This window comes from Phalaenopsis equestris, unplaced genomic scaffold, assembly GCF_001263595.1.
Source record: "Phalaenopsis equestris unplaced genomic scaffold, ASM126359v1 Scaffold229100, whole genome shotgun sequence".
In the NCBI taxonomy this organism is placed as follows: Eukaryota; Viridiplantae; Streptophyta; class Magnoliopsida; order Asparagales; family Orchidaceae; genus Phalaenopsis; species Phalaenopsis equestris.
The window spans coordinates 54,222-75,292 of NW_018247073.1; the positions used below are offsets into that span (position 1 = coordinate 54,222).

The 21,071-nt window shown below is 35.8% G+C and overlaps 1 protein-coding gene across 1 annotated transcript in view; it reads left to right on the forward strand.

The window, feature by feature from the left end:
• The first annotated feature begins 4,288 nt into the window (after positions 1–4,288).
• The window catches only part of LOC110038012 (sucrose transport protein SUT1-like), a 17,957-nt gene continuing 1,174 nt past the window's right edge, over positions 4,289–21,071 (forward strand). The window contains exons 1-13 of the mRNA XM_020742764.1: positions 4,289–4,537; positions 17,771–17,836; positions 17,938–18,036; positions 18,118–18,182; positions 18,278–18,362; positions 18,533–18,566; positions 18,707–18,806; positions 18,899–18,974; positions 19,158–19,334; positions 19,590–19,733; positions 19,819–20,052; positions 20,142–20,208; positions 20,528–20,571. Of these exons, the coding sequence (XP_020598423.1) occupies positions 4,400–4,537; positions 17,771–17,836; positions 17,938–18,036; positions 18,118–18,182; positions 18,278–18,362; positions 18,533–18,566; positions 18,707–18,806; positions 18,899–18,974; positions 19,158–19,334; positions 19,590–19,733; positions 19,819–20,052; positions 20,142–20,208; positions 20,528–20,571 (1,329 nt within the window). The 5' untranslated portion in view covers positions 4,289–4,399. The remainder of the gene's footprint in view (positions 4,538–17,770; positions 17,837–17,937; positions 18,037–18,117; positions 18,183–18,277; positions 18,363–18,532; positions 18,567–18,706; positions 18,807–18,898; positions 18,975–19,157; positions 19,335–19,589; positions 19,734–19,818; positions 20,053–20,141; positions 20,209–20,527; positions 20,572–21,071) is intronic.

Consider the following 21,071-nt stretch of genomic DNA (forward strand, 5'->3'; position numbering starts at 1 on the left):
TTCATCATGTTTATGGTGTGAGACATTGCATGATGTGAAACATTGCATCAAATAATTATGGTAAAGAGAAATAAATTTCACACACAGAAACATCATGCTGTGGAACATTTCATAAGATAGCATCAGCTAATCTGTTAGGTGAACATTATGCATTGATAGCCCTTTCTCTACATGCAATCTAAGATTTTTCGATAAAATGGTTAATTCTCTTTGTGGTTTGCTTTTCTCACATGTTTTTTTTTTTAATTTTTTGATAATTTGGAGAATGATTTTTATGGAGTTGTTATGTGACTGTGTGGGGGTTGTAATGACGTTGTGTGTGCTATGTGATGTGGTTGGTTACGGTGTGTGTTCTGTGTTTAGGGTTGTGAGCATCTCTATGGCTGGGTTGTGGCCGTGATGGAGGTGGTTTGTGGCGGTGATGGGGGCTGCTTTTGTGCTTATGATGGGGGTTATATCTGCTTATTATTAGGGGGGTGGGTTGTGGTTGTGATTAGGGGTGGTTTCTGCCTATTTGGTAGCTATCTTAAGACTGGGTTGTGGCTGTGTGGGGGTTGTGATGGAGTTGTGTGTGCTCTGTGTTGTGGTTGGTTGTGGTGTGTGCTTTGTGTTTAGGGCTTTAGGCATCTCTATGGCTGGGTAGGTTGTGGCTATGATGGGGGCTCCATTGTGCCTGCGATGGGGGATATTTTCTGGCTATGATGAGGGTGGTTTGTGGCTATGATGGGGGGTAGTTTCTGCTTAGTTGGTGGTTGTCTTGGGATTGGGTTATGGCTATATGGGGGTTGTGATGGAGCTGTGTGTGCTCTGTGTTGTGGTTGACTGTGTTGTGTGCTCTGTGGTTAGGATTATAGGCATCTCTATGGTTGGTTCTTGGCTGGTAGGATTATAGGCATCTCTATGGTTGGTTCTTGGCTGGGATGGGGATTGTTTTCTGCCTGTAATGGGGGCTGCTTTGTGCCGATGGGGGTTGTTTTCTGGCTATGATGGGGGGTGGTTTGTGGTTGTGATGGTGGGTAATTTCTGCATAGTTGGTGGTTGTCTTGGGATTGGGTTATGGCTGTGGGAGGGTTGTGATGGAGCTGTGTGTGCTCTGTGTTGTGGTTGGCCGTGGTGTGTGCTCCGTGTTTAGGGTTATGAGCATCTCTGTGGTTGGTTTGTGGCTGGGATGGGGTTTGTTTTGTGCCTGTGATGGGGGTCATTTTGTGCCTGTGAGGGTTGTTTTCTGGCTATGATGGGGATCAGTTTGTGGCTGTGATGGGGGGTGGTTTCTGCCTAGTTGGTCATTATCTTGAGACTAGGTTGTGGTTGTGTGGGGGTTGTGATGGAGCCGTGTGTGCTCTGTGTTGTGGTTAACTGTGGTGCGTGCTCTGTGTTTAGGGCTGTGGGCATCTCTATGGCTGGGTTGGGGGGTGGGGTAGCTTGTGGTTGTGATTAAGACTACTTTGTGTCTGTGATGGGGACTATTTTCTGGCTATGATGAGGGGTGGTTTGTGGTTGTGATGGGGGGTAGTTTCTGCATGGTTGGTGGTTATCTTGAGACTGGGTTGTAACTGGTGGGGCTTATGATGGAGCTGTGTGCTCTATGTTTTGGTTTGTTGTAGTGTGTGCTTTGTGTTTAGGGTTGTGGGCATCTCTTTAGCAGGGTTGTGGTTGTAATAGGGGGTGGTTTGTGATTGTGATGGGCAATGTGGTTGGTGGTGGATGCGACTGTGAGTGTGTGTGTTGGTAGCTGAGTTGGTGGTGGCTCTGAAGGCTTGTGGCGGGCTGTGAGTATGACTGAGCTTGGGTCTGTGGGTTGGTGGTGGATATGAGTGTATGTGTGGCTGGTGGCTCTGGAGACTGTGCTAGTGGATGTGGGTGATGAGCTTGTTGGTGGTTGTGGAGGTTGTGTTAGTGGCTATGGGTGTGTGTGTGTGGTGGGGGTGGTGGTTATAGGTGTGTGTTTAGTGGGGAATGGTTCCTGTGGGTGTTGTGCTTCTGGCTAGTAGCACTATCTCTTTTTTGGTTGACCTAAAAGTTTTTTGTATTTTCTTCTCTTTATTAGTATCGTAAATGTAAAGACCAAAGAAGTTGCCTCATCAGCAATGTGGGATAAGGTAGTCAGAATAATATTTTGCAACCTCCGTCTTAAAGAGTTCAAGCTTGGAAATTGACCCACCATCTACTTTAACAAAGAAAGGTGATAAAATATTACGAAGAAGTTCAATGAAATGACATGAAGGAACTACAATAGGTTAAAATTTAAGAACAAGTGAGATTAGTTGAAAAATGACTGCATGTTATGGAAGTAACTAAAAACGGGGATCCACAGACTTAGGTTGACATCCAATCAAACAAACTATAGATTCTATGAAGGAGTGGTAGAATGAGAAATTGGAGTAAATGGCCAAACCCCTCAAGACTTGTTTTTCCATTCTTTATCCCTCAAATTTGTTTTTAGCAAAAAACTTTCCCGTATGTTGCAGGCAATGTCAGCTGTTAAGAAATTCAAATTAAGTGGTATTGAGTCAGACATAAGTTCGACCCTATGTTCAGTGGGGTTATTGCAACAGGCACGCAAACGTTCACCCCAAGTGAGCATGGGTTTGCAAGCATACCAGAGGACTTGGAGACCGAGCAGGTAAGTAGGTCAGGTGAAGGACCCAACCTAAACTAGAAGGACCTGGGGCCCACATGTAGGTCAAAGCGGCCAAGGGTGGAGAAAAGGGAAAAAAAGAGTCTATTTTATCAGAAACACAGTAACAAAACTGGTGGAAGCGCACCCAATTCAGGTTGGTACCTCACAGGACACCTCCATAGAAGAATTTCTTTGAGTTATGCAAACAAATCCTGAAGTTATGAGGATAAGCCATTCTGTCTGAAATCCTTGAAGTTGCTGGAGAACCCGACTCGCAGATAGATACTGTTCTAAAGTAGTTTTTTGCTTCTCATGTATCAAGTATATTGCTATGACAATTCTGTGATCGTCATTTATCCACAATCAACTGAAAATCAGCCGTTTTCCAACAACACAAACCAAATAACCGACTAGCTTATCCGAATCAGCTGTTGATCAACATATTATTTAGATCAGTTGCTTATCAATAGATTGTTAGTAAGTTGCAGCTGTCCCAAACAGACCCTAAATCTCCTACAATTCTTCGCCGCCTCACTGCTTGGACTAGCTTGCCTCTTTATTTTATCCCATATCGCGATATTGACAAGAATTCAATTGCTAACCCACTATAAATATCAAAGCCAAAAGATAGGAAATCAGGACTTATCACTTGCTCTGAGAAAACAGTATTATTTTACATTTTCCTTTCAAATAAAAGTATATGAAATAATTTAAAAAAAAAATGTCTGAAACTTTATTCGAGCTGAAATTTGAACATGAGCTTAATTTGAAAAGAATATGTTTGAATCAAGTCGAGCATTAACAAGCTATTAATGAGTTATTTCAAACACAAACCAAATACCAACATGAATAAGTCTCTGCCTAACTCAAGTTTGACTCATTTGCACCCCTACTTATTGGCAACCAAACACCTCCTAATGAGGGTATGTGCGCCCTCATATTAGTTCACACATCATTTCTTGAAGGTTATAGCCCAATTATCAATTTTCATTCCCATATTAGTTCAAGCCAAAAAAGTTGAACCAAATGAACTAATCGCAATCATTACTTCACATTTCTTAAGACAATTACTTAAAATAAATTTGAGCAATCGTGGATTAGATGATGACTCGATGATTAGATATTTTCACCCACACTCAAATATCTCATTCTCTCCCACACTGAAATGTCCAATAAAAAGAAAAAAAAAAGTGCTAATCTTTAACCATAACCAATTAAATTAAGTAAAAATACAGAACATTTTGGCTATCCTTCTTTTGCCTTCTCTATCCAAGCAAATCATAGCGCTTATTTATTATTATTATACTAATCTTAGTTGGTTAACCAGAAAATTAGGCACACATTTAGTGCTAAACCTTATTAATAAAACTAATAATAACAATTAGTTAATAACACCGAAAATGCCAGCCGCAAATTTCTGTGAATAACCGTCAACGGCCAACCATGCCATGGTGTTACAGATGACCCGCACCGGAACGTTCCCGGACCGCATCCCTCCATTCCTCCCGCCAAATCAAGAAAACTTCATGGCGGACCGTCGATCTTATCCTTACCCACCTACGTGGACGGTCCCCATTCAACACACGCGTGCTTCCCGCCGCGCGAAAAGTTCGTTTCTTAAAATGAGCCCGAGCACGGCGGACGGCTCTCCAAAACGGAAAGATGCGAATGCCAAAAAAGGAAATATGTTTTTGGGGGGTTTTTTTCCCATTTTAAGCACAGTGCCTTCTTCCTCCTTTTTTTAATCTGAGAAATCTGGAGATCGTTAACGAGAAAGAAATGGATTCTGGAGAGGGAAGCGAGATATCGGAGAGGCCTCAAATAAGCCTGAAGAGACTAATCTTCGCCTGTACGGTCGCCGGAGGAGTTCAATATGGATGGGCTCTCCAGCTTTCACTGCTCACTCCCTACATCCAGGTTTTCTTCTGTTTTTGTTGATTTGCTAGGGTTTGCTCTGTTCGGTATCATGGAGATTTAGTGTTTTATGGAATGATAGGATCGATGAGATGATGGCATTGTCTTTTAAATGTAACATGGTTGATTTGATTGAAGCATTGATAAATTTTCAAATGCTTAAATGTTGACAAATTGGAATGCGCGATATGAAGATTTTGGAATTAATCTTTAATTCTCTGTTTTTTTTTATTTGCTAGGGTTTGCTCTGTTCGGTGTCATGTACATTTTAGTGTTTTATGGGATGATAGGATCGATCAGATGATGGCATTGTCCTTTCAATGTAACATAGTTGATGTGATTGAAGCATTGATAAAATTTCAAATGTTTAAATATTAACAATTTGGAATGCGCGATCTGAAGATTTTGGAATTAATCTTTAATTTTCTGTTTTTTTCAATAAGGCTATTATCTGATCTTCCTGTTGATGCGGAAGGTGGTGCAATCAACCAGCCATCAACAAATTTAACCAACATTTATAACTTATTATAGTAGGATTTTAATATACTCGCGGTTTTGAAATTACCAATTAGGGTTAATTATTGTAATATTATTTTTAGTCTGATTTATTAGATTTTGCTTGTACGCGTCTATGTCTGTGTATTTTCTCTAGGATTTCACATGCGATAAGATTTTGTCATCCCACTCTTTAAGTGCTCCAGTTTTTTTGGATTTTTTTTTCGAAATTTGTGATTTTATTCTCATCTATTACTTGGTTTTCGTATGAAATTTTGTATTCTTCTTTTTCTTTTACTGCTTATCATATTAATTTCGTAAAAGTGATATTAGAGCGTTGGTTTTGATTTTAACAATGCAAATAATGAAGTCCGATATTCTATTTTTGAATTGCAGCACCATATTTTTGCTTTGATGGGTTAGCATACCAGCTTTATTGATTGATGCTTATGAGTTTAGATGATGCGTTGTTAAATTTTGACAAAATTTGTTTATGTGGATGTCGGATGGGTAACAACATAAGCATAAAAAAGTTTTATCCTAAATTTATTTTCTTAAATCGAATTAGATTCTACATGACATTTTGAAGGAGAAGATTTTTCCATTGTGTAATAGCTAAAATTGAAGCATTTGTGCATAAAAGAAGTCTTATCACAATTGAGTTTGAAGCAGCATTTGTGCTCTTATAGCTACGTTGGGTGAAGAAGGTAAACTGATAGGAATATAGAAATAATTCTCAACTTTACTGGGGCTTAGAATCAATTAGAAACTAAACCACACAGCGGAATAATAGGATTGCACAAATTTGAGATAAATTGTAACAAAATTTAAATGGAAGCACAAACAAAGCAAAACCAGAAAGTGAACACAAGATTTTTATGTGGAAAAATATGAGAACGGGAAAAAACAAAAAGCCACGCCACCAAAAAAATTCTACTATGAAATCAAAGAGTTTTATAGAAAACCTGCACCATTTTTTTCTCAACACAAAAGAAAAATTACAGGACTCACTCCACAATCTTCCTTCTTCTAATCCAATGCAAGAATCACGTTGAATTACCAAAATTCACATTTTCAATGTCAATCAGAAAGGACGGAAATCATACAACTAAATTAAGAGTTTTCTATAATTAGGAGGTTCCTTATTTAAATTATTTCCAATTTCTTTATTCTGATTTATTTCTCTGTTTGCTGAATATTTAGATTATGAATATGCATTATTTCGTTATCTTAAATAGATTATACAAAATATTTTGTACCTAAAATATATTCTAAGATTATTATTTAATGGAATAGAAGCAAAGGGAAAAAGGATCAAGCCTATTTAGAATTCAGCCTATTCACGCAAAACTTAGGATCGAGCCTATTTAGAATTCAGCCTATTCACGCAAAACTTTGACATGGTATCAGAGCCAAATTTATTCCCTATCCACGAGTAGTCGTTGGAGGAACTATTTCCTTGCCTTAATTCACCCATCCGACGAAGCCCCTCGCAACGGAAGCAGACACGAGTCTGCACGCTTTGCCTTAGAATCGTTTGGAGGGATCTTCATCCGCTGTGACTACTTTGTCCGTCTGCTCATTTGGTGAACCCAACGTGAATTGCTCGTCTGCTCGTATGCTCGTCATTTGTTCTATGTCTGATTATTTCTTCACCTACGTTGTCTTTGTTCTACTTTGTCTTCCTCTTCGACTTGGCCGGTCTCGACAGAGCCCCTCCTTCATTCGAAGTCCGCTAGCAGCGGCTCCTGCTTCTTCGTTACCTTCATCTGCACGTCGATGAGACATTTCATTTTTTTCATCTGTACGTCTGATCTCAGCTTCAACACTTTTGGCATGAAGATCAGGGAACAAATCGACCTCGTCGTCATCGGAAGAATCAATAGCATATGGATCGTATAACAGGGCGCGGATCCTACTTGTGGGCTATGATCGGTAGCATTTTGATAGTGTAATTGGATCCTACTTGTGGGCTATGATCGGTATTATTTGGATCGTGTAACTAGATCCTTCTTGTGGACTATAATCGCTAACATTTCAATCGTGTAACTGGACGTGAATCCTTCTTGTGCGAATGATTCAAATTTCTGGACAACAACGATAGAGGATTTCTTGCTTTTCTTTGCTCAAATCATATTATGGTTTAGGAGTTGTCTCTGAGGTTTAAACTTTCTCGGCTTTAGCACTCACAGCTTGAGGATTGTTGGTCTCGACAAAGTTTCTTGTTGGCAAACTGATGCTTCTCAATCAATCAACATCAAATTGAGGGGGATGTCAATCAGGAAGGACGAAAATCATGTAGCTAAATTAGGAGTTTTCTATAATTAGGAGATTCCTTATTTAAATTATTTCTAATTTTTTTATTTTGATTTATTTTTCTGTTAGTTGAATATTTATATTATGAATATGCATTATTAAGTTAGCTAAAATAGATTATATATAATATTTTGTACCTAAAATAGATTGTAAGATTATTATTTAATGGAATGAAAGCAAAGGGAAAATGGATCGAGCCTATTCACAATTTAGTTTATTCACGAAAAACTTTGACATTCGACTCTTCTTACCTTCACCGGGAGGAACACAATTGAAGAAACCAAAAGAAAAAAATGGTCCAACGATGCCTTATGTCGCTCAAAATCGAGAGTTATACCAAAAAATCTTGTGTTAATAGCTCCGGGCGCATAGATCCCCAGACTTGGAGTTTGAGCGACAATTGCTTTGGAAGCAGGCATCCCAGCGAAGAGCTCATATTTGGTGCCTTAGCACCCATAAGAGGGCACAGGAGCGCCCCCGACTCTGTAAGCAGCGTCTAATGGGTGCTTAAGCGCCTGAGAGAAAGTCAACGCCAGTAGTAGGTGCCAGTGCACCTAAATACTTGTTGCTCGTGGGTGTTCCAATCAGGCTCCACAAGATAACAATATACCACTTGGAGACTGATTGCACCAAGTCTAGACCTTTGTGCCTGCAACTCCATCTAAATTGCCTTTATAGTCACGTACCATGGCCATATACTGTGGTGTGGCTCACCCTAATCTCAACTTCATGAAACCCAAAAGTCAAACATAGCTTCAATTTCTCAATAGCCATTGCTTTTGTTAATAAATATGCATGATTCTCAGTTGTGTGTATCTTCTCCAGAAATAACTGTTCATCTTCTAATTAAAAGTGCAATACCTCGGCTGAATGTCTTTTGTTCTTGTATGAAAAGCAACGTTCTTAGTAAGATGAATTGCACTCATACTGTCATTGTAGAGTTTTTCATTCCCTTACTCCTTGCTCAATTCTGGCATGAAATTCTGTAGCCAAACCATCTCCCTACTTGCCTCAATGATACCAATATATTTAGCCTTCATAGTTAAAAGTGCAACGATCTTCTGCAACTTGGAAACCACTCACTGTTGTGTTACCCAATGTAAAGTTATACCTCGTTGTACTTCTCCTACTATCCACATCTTCTGCCATATCCGAGTCTACAAATCCCTATAGGCTAATCCCCGCGATTCCATAACAAAGTGCCATGTTGACTATTCTCCTTAAATATCTGAGCATCCACCTTACTGTCTCCCAATGATGCCTGCTTGGATTGCCCATATACATTATGACCATCCCACTGCATATGTAATATCTGGCCAGGTACAAATGCCCACATACATCAAATTTTCAACTGTTGAAGCATATGGAGTTCTCACCATCTATGCTTGCTATGCTTCAGAGTTATAACTCCTTCTATAGTTTGAAGTGACTACCTAAGGGAGTGCTAACTAGTTTCGCCTTACATTGAATTTTTGTTAGGTCTTTCAACATACTTTGCCTGAGACAACTTCAGTATTCCCGCACTCGTGTCCCTATTGATTCTCATGTTAAGGATCTTCTTGGTTGGACCCAATTCCTTTATCTCCAACTCACTTGATAACTGTTTTTTCAAGTTCTTGATTTTCTCCATATCTACAATTAACTTGTCATTGACATATAAGAGAAGCAAGATATAACAATTATCAAAGTGTTTGATGAAGTAGCAGTGGTCTGTCTAACATTTCAAGTACCCGTTGTCTGAGATGAACCTGTCAAACCTTTTGTACCACTGTCTCGGGGCTTACTTCAAGTCATAAAAGCTCTTCTTCAATCTACAAACCAAACCTTCTTTGCCTGAAAACTTGTAACATTGTGGTTGACCATGTATAGCTCCTCGTTCAGATCTCCATGTAAGAAAGCTATTTTTACATCCACCTGCTCCAGATGTTGAACTTCTTCTGCTACTAGACTTAATACAACCTTGACAGTCATCATCTTTGCAACTGGAGAAAAGTTCTCTGTATAGTCTGCTCCTTCTTTCTCTGAAAATCATTCACAATAAGCCTTGCCTTGTAGCGCTTGCTACCATCTGATTCCTCTTTCAGCCTGTAGACCCACTTGTTGTGTAGTACTATTTTGCTATTTGGTGGAACCGTTAAATTCTAAGTCTAATTTGACTCTAAGGATTGCATTTCTTCATCCATGGAATGCTTTCACTCCCTTGAGTCTTCAACTTAAGTGACTTCCTCAAGGCACTATGGTTCACGTTATCAGTTTGTAACAAATAGGACACAAAAGGAGAATAACTGTGTACGAGTCATATCACTCTATTAGATCTTCTGAATTCAGTAGTAAACAACTGAGGAACTTCCAGTACTCATTTTGGTTGAGCACTACTTTTTTCTCCACTCTCTCGATCACCATTGTCTTCAATCTCAACATTTTTTGATACTTCAGAAGTAGCTGACGGGTTGTCCCGAGTTTTTTCCTTGTTCTTGTACATCTATGTTTCATTGAAAGTAACATCTCTGCTTCTGATGAATTTTTTATTTTGGTAATCTCAAAATTTATACCCAAATTTATCTGAGCCATATTCAATAATGGTGCACTTTACAGATTTTGAGTCAAGCTTGCTCTTGGAACCTACATTAACATGCACAAATGCAAAACACCCTAACACTCTTAAATGAGATAGATTTACCTTTTTGTCACTCCAGGCTTCTTCAAGTAAGCCTTCCTCCAAAGATACTTATGGACTACGATTTATAGATAAACTATTGTCTTTGATGCTTCAACCCAAAACTGTTTTGGCAAGTCTGCATGCAGCCTCATGCTCTTACCATGCTCCGTGATTGTTTTGTTCATGCGCTCAGCCACACCATTCTACTGAGGTGTCATTGAGACAGTGAACTCATGGCTGACCGCCTTAGTAGCACAACGATTCCTGAACTTTTGATCATGATACTAGCCTTATTATCTGATCTATGACATTTCAGCTTCAAACTTTTGTCATTTTCTGCCATAACCTTCCACTTCTTAAAAACATTAAATACATCTGATTTTTATTTTCAGAAATAAACTCATACCTTTCTCGTGTGATAATTAATTAACGTGTCAAAATAATGAGAACCTCCAATTGATTGAACTGAAGTAGGACCCCATACATCAGTATGCACTAACTTCAGTTTCCTTGATTTCACTACTAGCCTCTCTTAGAGAAAGAAACTTTCTTATGCTTTCCATATATACAGTCTTCACATAAATTCAATCAACTAATTTCAGAACCTGAAGTTTATTTTTAAAAAGAAGGGACTTCATACCTTTCTTGCTGATATGACTAAGCTTATGGTACCACAGACCTGCATCCACCTTGGTTCCAGCCATATCAATGAAATCAACCATTTTATTGATCAGTTAAGGGGGGCTTCAATTTAGCCCCTAGCCATCACTAATGTCCCCCTAATCACCTTTCATGAGTCACCAGTGAAAGCAATCACGATGAGTTCTGACTTTGGTAGGTGGTTAAAAGAGATGAGATTTCTCTTCAAAATTGAAACATTTATAACTCCAGCAATCTTTCAAACTATTTCATTCGACAACCTGATATGAACATCACTCTTGTTTACTATGTTGCAGACCTTATTATCTCCCAAATAAACCTTCCTTAAATTACTCTAAGTATAGTTTTTAAATACCTCTTTATTGGGGCAAGCATGAAATGAGACACTTGAATCTACTATTCAAGATTCAGTGTTGACTAAGAAGGATAATGCTAGGGAGTCATTTTGTATTTCACTAGTGGAGATATTTGTAGAGAAACTTCTTTCTTGTCCTCCACTACCAGCTTTTTTTGGAACTTTGAAGTCCTTCTTGAAATACTCTTTCTTACCGCAATTTCAACATTATCCTTTGCTATTTCCTTTGCCTGACCTTGATTTTCTCTTTCTGAACTTGGATCCGCTTTTACCTGTATTACTGTTCAGAATCCTTTATTATTAGCATTCAATGCAGAACTGAAGATTCACCTCTCGCTACTTTTCTGCAAACTTCATTCAGTATCAGTCCCACAATGTCATCGAAGTTTAACTTCAAAACCCAGAAGAATTACTCAACGTCGTTACCAAACCATCCCAGCTATCCAACAATGAAGATAGTATAACCAGTGCTCTGACCTCATAATCAAACTTGTTCTCCATAGAATACAACTAGCTCGTCATAGTGTTGAAGTTATTGAGATGCTCTGTCACTGAATTGACTTCCACTATCTTCATATTGAATAACTTCTTATCAAAAAAACCTTATTTGAAGCAGAAGGTTTTTCTTACATCTTGGCTAGTATCATTATGAGATCCACCAGCTTTCTTATTTACAATGTTGAACGAAACAAATGAAGAAAGTGACAACCTTGATCAAACCTAGCGCATTTTGATCCAACACTTCCCATTCCTCCATAGGCATAGACTGGGGCTTTTTGGTAATTCCTTGTAGTCGCAATTTTAACTTTTTCGGAGACAACAACCCTCCTCCTGCATTTTCTAGAATGCGAAGTCCTTCTCATTAAACTTCTTCACTTTAAACTTTGCTTCTTTGGTCATTTCTCCTGCTCGGGTCAAACCCCCACTCTGATACCAGTTTGATAGGAATATAGAAATAATTCCCAACTTTACAGGGGCTTAGGATTAATTAGAAACTAAACCACACCACAAAATAATAAGATCACAAAAATTCAAGATAAATTAGAGCAAAATCTAATTAAAAGTACAATCAAAGTAAGACCAGAAAGTGAACACAAGATTTTAACTTGAAAAAACCCGAGAAAGGGAAAAAATCACGGAGTCACATCACCAAAAAAATTCCATTATGAAATCAAAAAGTTTTTCAAATAACTCACACCAATTTTCTCTTTACATATAAGGAAACTTACAGGACTCACTCTACAATTTTATTTTTTTTTATTCCAATGCAAGAATCACACTGAATTACAGAAATCCACCTCTTCGACTCATCTTAACTTCACTAGGAGGAACACAATCGAAGAATCTAAAGGAAGGAAAGGTTCTAGCGATACCTTACACCACTGAAAATCAGGAGTTATACCAAAAAATCTCGTGTTAACTGCTCTGGGCGTATAGGCGCTCGAACTTAGTGCTTGAGCACTAAGCGCTCTAGAAGTAGGCTTCCCGACGCTTGTATTGGGGGCCTAAGCACCCACATTTGGTGCTTAAGCACCCATAAAGGGGCACAGGGGCGCCCCCAACTCTGTGAGCAATGTCCACTGGGCTCCCGTAGCCCGGTGTCGGCGTCGGGAGCTCTATTTGAGAGAAAGTTGACTCCAGTAGTGGGCGCTGGTGTGCCCGAATACTTGCTGCTCGTGGGTGTTCCAATTAGGCTCCACAACATAACATAAAATTTAAGATTAGGTGGGTAAGATTATATTAGATTTTGTTTTAGCTTATGATTTTGTTATCGCTGATAATTTATTTAAGAATAGAGATGAACATATTATCATTTATAAGAATGAATCTAATAGAACATAAATTGATTATTTTGTTGTGAGAAAAATTTATCGCCAAAAATATAAAGATTATAAGGTCTTTCCAGCAAAAAATTAAGTACTCAACATCGATTATTAGTTCTGAATTTTATGATGAGAGTTAGAAGGAAAAAAAATACAATAAAACATTGTTATAAAATTAGATGGAGATATTTAAAAGACACATATACAAATATTTTTATGAGTAAATTTCAAGATTTCAAGATTTGGGATATTTATAAGGAATCTAATTCTACGTGGGATAAAGTAAAAAATAAACTTAAAGAATAAAAAAATTATGAATAAATATAGTTAATGGTGAAATAATAATGTGCAAGAAAAAATAAAATATTAAAAGTTTTGTTATAAAAGTGTTTTAAATGTAAAAACTTAGGAAACATATAAGATCACTCGTATGAAGTCTAAAAAAACAATTTGTGATGTTAGGAATTCTGTTTTTAGCAATCTTTATTATATATTAGATACTAAAAATGGTGAAAAATGTATTGATAAATTAGCCAAATAAAGGGAAAAGAAAAATTAAAATTTAATTCAAGTAAAATATATTAAAAATGAGAATAGAAAAGTACTTTTAATTCTTAGAGTAAGATATTCAACATAGGTGTGAGATATTTTGATAAAATTTTCAATGAAGTTTTTGAAAATACGATCGATCTTAGTGGTGTTAATATTCTTAACAATACTAAAACTTTTTATTTTTGTCATTGCATTAGTAAAAAGTAAGTTGAAAAGACTTTAAAGAAAATGAAGGGTGGAAAATCAGTAAGACCTGATGGTATCCAAATAGATGTGTGAAAATATTTAAGAGATTTGAGAGTTTTTCGATGGACTAAACATTCTGATATTATTTTACAACTAAAAATATGTCTGAGTGGAGGAAGAGTATTTTGGTCGTCATTTTTAAGAATAAAGGGGACACACAAGAGTGCAAATTATAGAGGATTAAGTTAATTTGTCATTAATTAAAGTTATTGGAGAGAGTAATTAATTATTGGTTAAGACGTGATACAAGGATTTCTCATAATCAATTTGGATTTATGCTGGACAAGTCTATCATGGAGGCTATACAATTATTGAAAGGTTTTATGGTGAAGTACAAAAAGAGTAATGAGGATCTACATATAATTTTTATTGATTTAAATAAAGCTTACGAAAAATTTCAAAGATAAGTTCTTTGGAAAATTCTAGAAAGAAAGGTGTTGATATGACTTATGTTCAAGTCATTAAAAATATGTATGCTAGAGGTGTTACTTGTGTTTGAACAAAAAAAGGATTGACTAAGTATTTTCCTATTTCAGCTGGATTACATCAGGGATAACTTTAAGCTCATATCTTTTTCGCTTTAATTTTGGATACTCTTACGGGATATTTATAGGAGGACGTACCTTGTTGCATGCTTTTCGTTAATGATATCCTTCTTGTGGATACAACTAGAGAAAAAGTTTAAGAAAAACTTGAATTATGGAGATTTACATTAGAATCTAAAGGCCAATTGAAAACATGGAATGTAATTTTAGTAGTAGTAGATCTAGTGGCAGAGTTGTTACTATGAGTGATCAAATCATTAAAAAGTTTGAATGTTTTAGTTTGAATGTTTTAGAAAAGTTTGAATGTTTTAGATATATTGGGTTTGTTATTTAAAGTGATGGTGATATAGATGGGGATGTTATTGGTAGAATTCAAGTTGGTTGGTTGAAGTGGAGGAATGCATCAGACCTATTGTGTAATAGAAAAGTATGGCTTAGGCTTAAAAAAATTCTATAAGATGGTGATGAAATTTGCAATACTTTATGTTACGGAATGTTGTCCTTTAAAAAAGAAGCATAAAACTAAGTTAAGTGTTGCTGAGATGAGAATACTTAGGTGGATGAGTAACTCGACACTTAGAGACAAAATGCGAAATGAATGTATCCGTCAAAGGGTTGATGTAGCTCCACTGCCATACAAGATTAGAGGAGTCATCTTAAATGTTTGGACTACATTAAATGTTGACCATCTGATGATACAATTTGAATAATAAATGTTTTAGATTCGACTTGTGTTAAGAAAGGTAGAGATTGACCTAAAAAGTCTTGGGCATATTGTATAAAAAATGATCTTAATTTATTAGAATTAAATGAAAATATGATGCTCAACAGAACACAATGGAGAAGAAGGATTCATGTATCTGACCCCACTTAGTGGGATAAAGGCTTAGTGTTGTTGATGTTGATGATGATGAGATAAATTCTCGCACAAGAATACTGGTCCAAAGTTTGGTAAAGAACTTTCTAGCTATATAAATAATTAATTTAGTTGATTCTTATTAGTGAAAGATAACTATGCAAGAAAAGAAAAAAATGCCCACACAAGAATAGCTTTTGGAATTTATTTATATGCTAATTCGAGGGAAGAAAATTGTCTGTGACAAATAGGTGTTTAAGAGAAATAAAGGTACACCGGGAATCAAGGTGTAAGATAGAAGCTTAAATTAGTTACAAAGAGATTCGGTCAACATCTAAGTATAGATTTTACAAATATGTTCTTTCTAAGGGTTAGCATGGCTCAATTTAAGCTTTATTTCATATTGGGACTAACAGTGATCTTGAGCTTGAGAAATTACGTGGAAAGATTATATTTTTTATTTAAAGAGCTCAAGGAAATTATTTATATGTAGCAATGCTTCATGATTACAAATTAAAAAGTGCTTCGTGATTACAAATTAAAAAGATTACTTGTTTGTTAAAGAAGTCTCTTTACAATTTGATATAATTTTTAGATGACATTATAAAAATTTTGACTCATCTATGATCATTCATGTGTTTAAGAAAAGTAGTTATGACAATTGTGTCTACTTCAAGAGGAATAGCGATGGATGATTTTGTCAACATAATCTTATATTTTATTGATATGTTGATAATTGCCAAAAATAAGGGAGAATTAAGAAGTTAAATTGTAAATCAATATTGAATTTTAGATGAAACATTGGAAAGATAGATAGGCACTTAATTATTCCTAGTAATGAGTAATAGATAAAGGTCTAGTAAATTCTCAGGTTCTTGCATGGAACTACAAATATTTGTTTATGTTTTAAGAAGATTATAAATATAGTTATCAACTATGTTAATTTGGACATTACTGAAGATATTTTTTTTGAAAAGATCACTTACAAGCTATGTATTTGTTATTGGTTGTTGTGCTCTTAACTAAAAGGGCTATTTTACAGATTATGATGGCATTGAATATAGCTAAAGTTCAGTACATGCCAATATCCGAAGCTTAAGTAAAGAAATTATTCGGTTCAAATGTTTGTTTGGAGAGCTTCATGAAGACTGAAGGTTATCATAGTGATTTGTGATAGTTAGATTACTATTTGTTCACTAAATATCAAAGATTTTATGAAAGAAATAAATTCATTTATGTTCATTATTTTTTATTTGTGAAGTTATCACTCATGGTAATGTTTTGAGCAAGATAAGTACTCGTGATAATCTTGTTAATATAATCACTCAGGCACTCTCTATATTCAAATTTGAGGATTGTTTGGACTTGATTGATATCCATGGTTTAGTTTTGCCCTTATGAGAAGTTGTTGTAGGAGAGACGAGATAGCTCATCAAAGGTTTATTAAGGGCTATTTTACAGATTATGATGACACTGTATACAACTGAAGTTCAGTATGTGCCAATATTCGAAGCTTATGTAAATAAATTATTTGGTTCAAATATTTGTTTGGAGAGCTACATGAAGACTTGAGGTTATCATAGTGATTTTTGATAGTCAGATTACTAGTTGTTCACTAAATATCAATGATTTTTTGAAAGAAATAAACACATTTATGTCTTTTATTATTTTATTTGTGAAATTATCACTCTTGGTAATATTGTGAGTAAGATGAGTACTCGTGATAATCTTGTTATTATATGACTCAGGCACTCTCTATGTTCAAATTTGATGATTGTTTAGACTTGATTGATATTTTGTTGAGTTTTGCCCTTATGAGTAGTTGTTGTAGAAAAGAGGAGAGAGCTCATCAAAGCTTTATTCCTTGATGTAGAATTCACATCAAGATGAAGATTGTTAAATATGCTGACCCAAATTCAATTTAGCCTTACCATGAAGCTTATGGTGTGACAATTTTAGTGAAAGAACAAATATGAGTTCTTTGTTATTAATTTTTTTTGGAAGCTTGTGGTGGTAGTGGGCCTATATACCATTGAGTTTGCCAGGGGTGTGGGGGTTGAGGCCCCATGTTATGGATTTTAATGTTTTGGCTATTTATTTTGTCTTTAGACACTAATTAGTGTTAAAGCATCTTTAGGGATGATTCTAATGAAATTTTCACTGGGGTTTTACTCATCAAGAGACTTGGTACTAATCCTTAAGTGCTCCATTTATTTATTTATTTATTTTAAAAATTAGTAATTTTCTTCACTTTTGCCCTTTTTTTTCATCTTGAATTTTTTTTGTAATCTATATGTTATTTTCTTAGTCTTTTTACTTTATTTGGTAATATATAATAACTTGACACAAATATTATATGCTATTGAACTAAAAAGTCTCCAATTGATTATGGTTCTAGTGTTAATTCCTAAATTGAATTTTGATTTGATTATCAGGGAAGGAAATTAATGGAAAACAATATAAGTTTGTTGTTATTCATACTTGAATTCAAGGTATTTTAGTTCTGTAACATTGTGCTTGAATTTATAGTATATTGGTTGGAAATAAAGTGAAGAATCTTTGTGGGTAGAGTTAGAGCACCTGTTTTGCCAGCATAAATAATAATAATAATAATAATAAAATAAAAATAAAACTTTGCCAGCATAAAAAATAATAATAATAATAATAATAATAAAATAAAAATAAAAAAACCTTAGTAACTTTTTCTTTTGTTGTTTTTCTTGTGGTAGACGCTTGGGCTTCCACATGCATTGGCTTCCATCATGTGGCTCTGTGGTCCGGTGGCTGGATTTGTTGTAAGGGTTCCAACTCCATGAGATTTTCAATCTTTAGGTATTCAAGGTGATTCAATTGATCAGATTCATTCATTCACATAAATTTTCTTCAATTTTTTTAGGTTGGACCTTCGATTGGTTATTGGAGTGATAAATGCCGATCAAAATTTGGCAGGAGGAGGCCTTTTATTCTATCTGGATGTCTTCTTATATGCTGTTGTGTAAGTTTTGCATCCCCACTTCTTTTATTGAATTCTCTTGTTTCCTAATATCAAATATTAGATTGTGATCCTCGTATTTAGGTCCTTCTGATTGGGTTCTCATCAGACATTGGATCTGCTCTTGGTGATACAAAGGAAAACTGCAGGTTTATTATTATTATTATTGTTTCTTAAAGTTGGTGACAAGGCTATGTTTCTACAATTTTGAATCTGAAGCCCTGATGATTGCAATTGCGTCCAGCACTTATGTGGGTCCTCGATGGAAAGCAGCTATTATCTATGTGGTTGGTTTTTGGGTGCTGGATTTTTCAAACAATGCAGTCCAGGTTAGTTTTCTCGCTTGTGTTCTTATTTGAAAACTCGAAGTACTTTTGTTTTAATTATCCGCAATATTCCTGAATGCGCAAACTAAGCATATAATGCACCATTAAAAGACATTAAATGCATGAAATTCAAACCGAGTTCATAACCCTGACATTTTGTAAACTGATTTCAGGGTCCTGCTCGGGCAATGATGGCTGATCTTTCTGGTAAGTTCTATGCTTACATGTCTCTGTTTCGATTGTAATTAGGTTAGTTTTGTTTTTATTGAGGTACTTCTGCCAGGTAAATTTCTATCCTCAAGCAGCATTGGTGATATTACTGATTGAAATGCATTCTTGCATCATAGGAAAACATGGATGCAATGCTGCAAATCTAATCTATGCCTTTTGGATGGCTTTTGGAAATATCTTAGGCTACTCTTCTGGGTCTACTGGAAGCTGGCACAAGTATGATGGAATGAGCTCTATGGAGTACTTAATTTGCTTAAAGGCAGTTTAAAGTTGAAATCTTTTAGCTAACATGATCCTCATTCTCATAGGTGGTTTCCTTTTTTATTGACAAACTCTTGTTGTGCCACCTGCGCAAACTTGAAGGCTGCCTTTTTGGTCGCAATTGTAAGTTTTTTTCTACATATATTATCATTATTCGTCATACATTCTTAGAATTGACACAGATGTCTAACTGGTCAAAATTAGCGATGATTTTGTTGGTTTCAGATCCATGTTTTACAATACTAGACGGCCATTATTCAAAAGCTTTTACGGTAGCTGATTGGAGCTAATTTCTTGTTCTTTCAGGTTTTCCTTCTCATTTGCTTAACAGTGACCTTGTTCGCTGCGAAAGAAGTTCCACTATGTGAGTTGGAACCATCTGAGGCAGCACAGGGTGGTTCTGCAATATTTTCTATTTTCAAAACGTTTAAAAGCTTACCTGCTGGAATGCCCTCAGTGCTTATTGTGACAGCTCTTACCTGGGTAACTTATTGAGCATTTGGATCACAAAAGATCACCTTTTATTTTGGAGATTTAAATATATACCACTCAATTCAAATGTATTTACATATCTAACGCCTAAACTTCAATTTTTACATACATGACGCCCTACCAATGCGTGAAAAGAAGTGATGTTTAGGTTTTATATATCTAAATTCATAGAAATTGCTTGGTATCTATGTAAATGCCCTCCTTTTTTACTCACAATTCTTATTGATTTGGATGATCTCTATGCAGCTTGCCTGGTTTCCATTCATCCTTTACGACACAGACTGGATGGGTCGTGAAATATATCATGGTGATCCCAGTGGGACAAAGCAAGAAATTGATACATATAACAAAGGTGTCGAAGAGGGTGCATTTGGCTTACTGCTGAATTCGGTAAAGCAAACCCCCACTTTTGCTTAAACTAAATTGGTTCCCTTTCTCCATTCCATGAATTGAGACATTTGTCCCCTATGACTAGCTTGTTCTTGCGATTACCTCAATGGTACTTGGTCCACTGTGCCGGAAATTTACCTCAAAAGTTGTGTGGATCACCGGCAACTTTATTCTGTTCCTTGGCATGGCTGCCATAACAGTTCTTAGTGTTATTTCAACAAATGCGTACAGTGGAAAAATCAATTCTGCAGTCGCAGGACCCGATGGAGTCAAACTTGGAGCTTTAGCTATCTTTACTGCCCTTGGATTTCCTTTAGCTGTTAGTCAAATTCTCTGATCCCCCTCCATTTTACATTTTTACCCTCCATTGCTTAACACTTTTTCTCATGGCAAATTTTGTAATTGCAGATTCTTTATAGCATTCCTTTTGCTTGCGCCTCACAGCTTGCTGCAGACGAGGGAGGCCACAAACATGGTTAGTTTGATTTAATCCCCATTTCCCTTTTCTACTTGAGAAAGAACTTAGCTAAAGCTTATTGAACAAAATTTGACTGAAAACTTTAAGAATTGTCTTTTTGTAAGCTATCTTTTTATTTAGAATGATACTATTCCTTTCTTACTGAAAATAAATTTTCAGAAACACACTTAAATATTATCTTCTAAATAGAGAATAAAAATAGAATGTAATGTACATAATAGGATGCATCAAGAACAAAACCTTTGTTTACCTATATTTGTCCTGTTGTGCACTTATATGAGACTTCTAATACTGAATGAAAATATGGATTTTGCAGGACTGTGCATTGGTGTCTTGAACGTATCCATTGTCATTCCCCAGGTATGTTTTAAGCATGACAGCTGAGCTTACTCAGTCTCTGTATGGATTAAGAAAAAAAAAATGAAAGAAAAGAAATGAAATCAAAATAATTTGTTGGTTGATTTTTTTTTTCATTTCCTTTCACTCAATTTCCCTGCATCCTAACACAGACTTGCTATACTTGGTAGTCTTTTCTGAGGATTTCTCGGCTAACACTTATCAATTACTAGTGATATAAGGGACCAATGGGATCTCCTTTATTTTATTTTTATATTTTTCTTTTTTATTTTATTTTATTTTTCTTGATTTGCAATGAAACATATTTAGTTAATTTTAAAAACATTCAAAACACCTAAATGATAAACTAGGTTTGGGATTTTTTTTTTTTATTTTATTATTAAGGACATGTTTGTTTGTTGTACTTTTTAAGCATATTTTGAAAAATTTACATACGTAGCACACAATTCTTATGCATTTGCATATCTAACACCTGAACTTTCATATATATATATATATATATA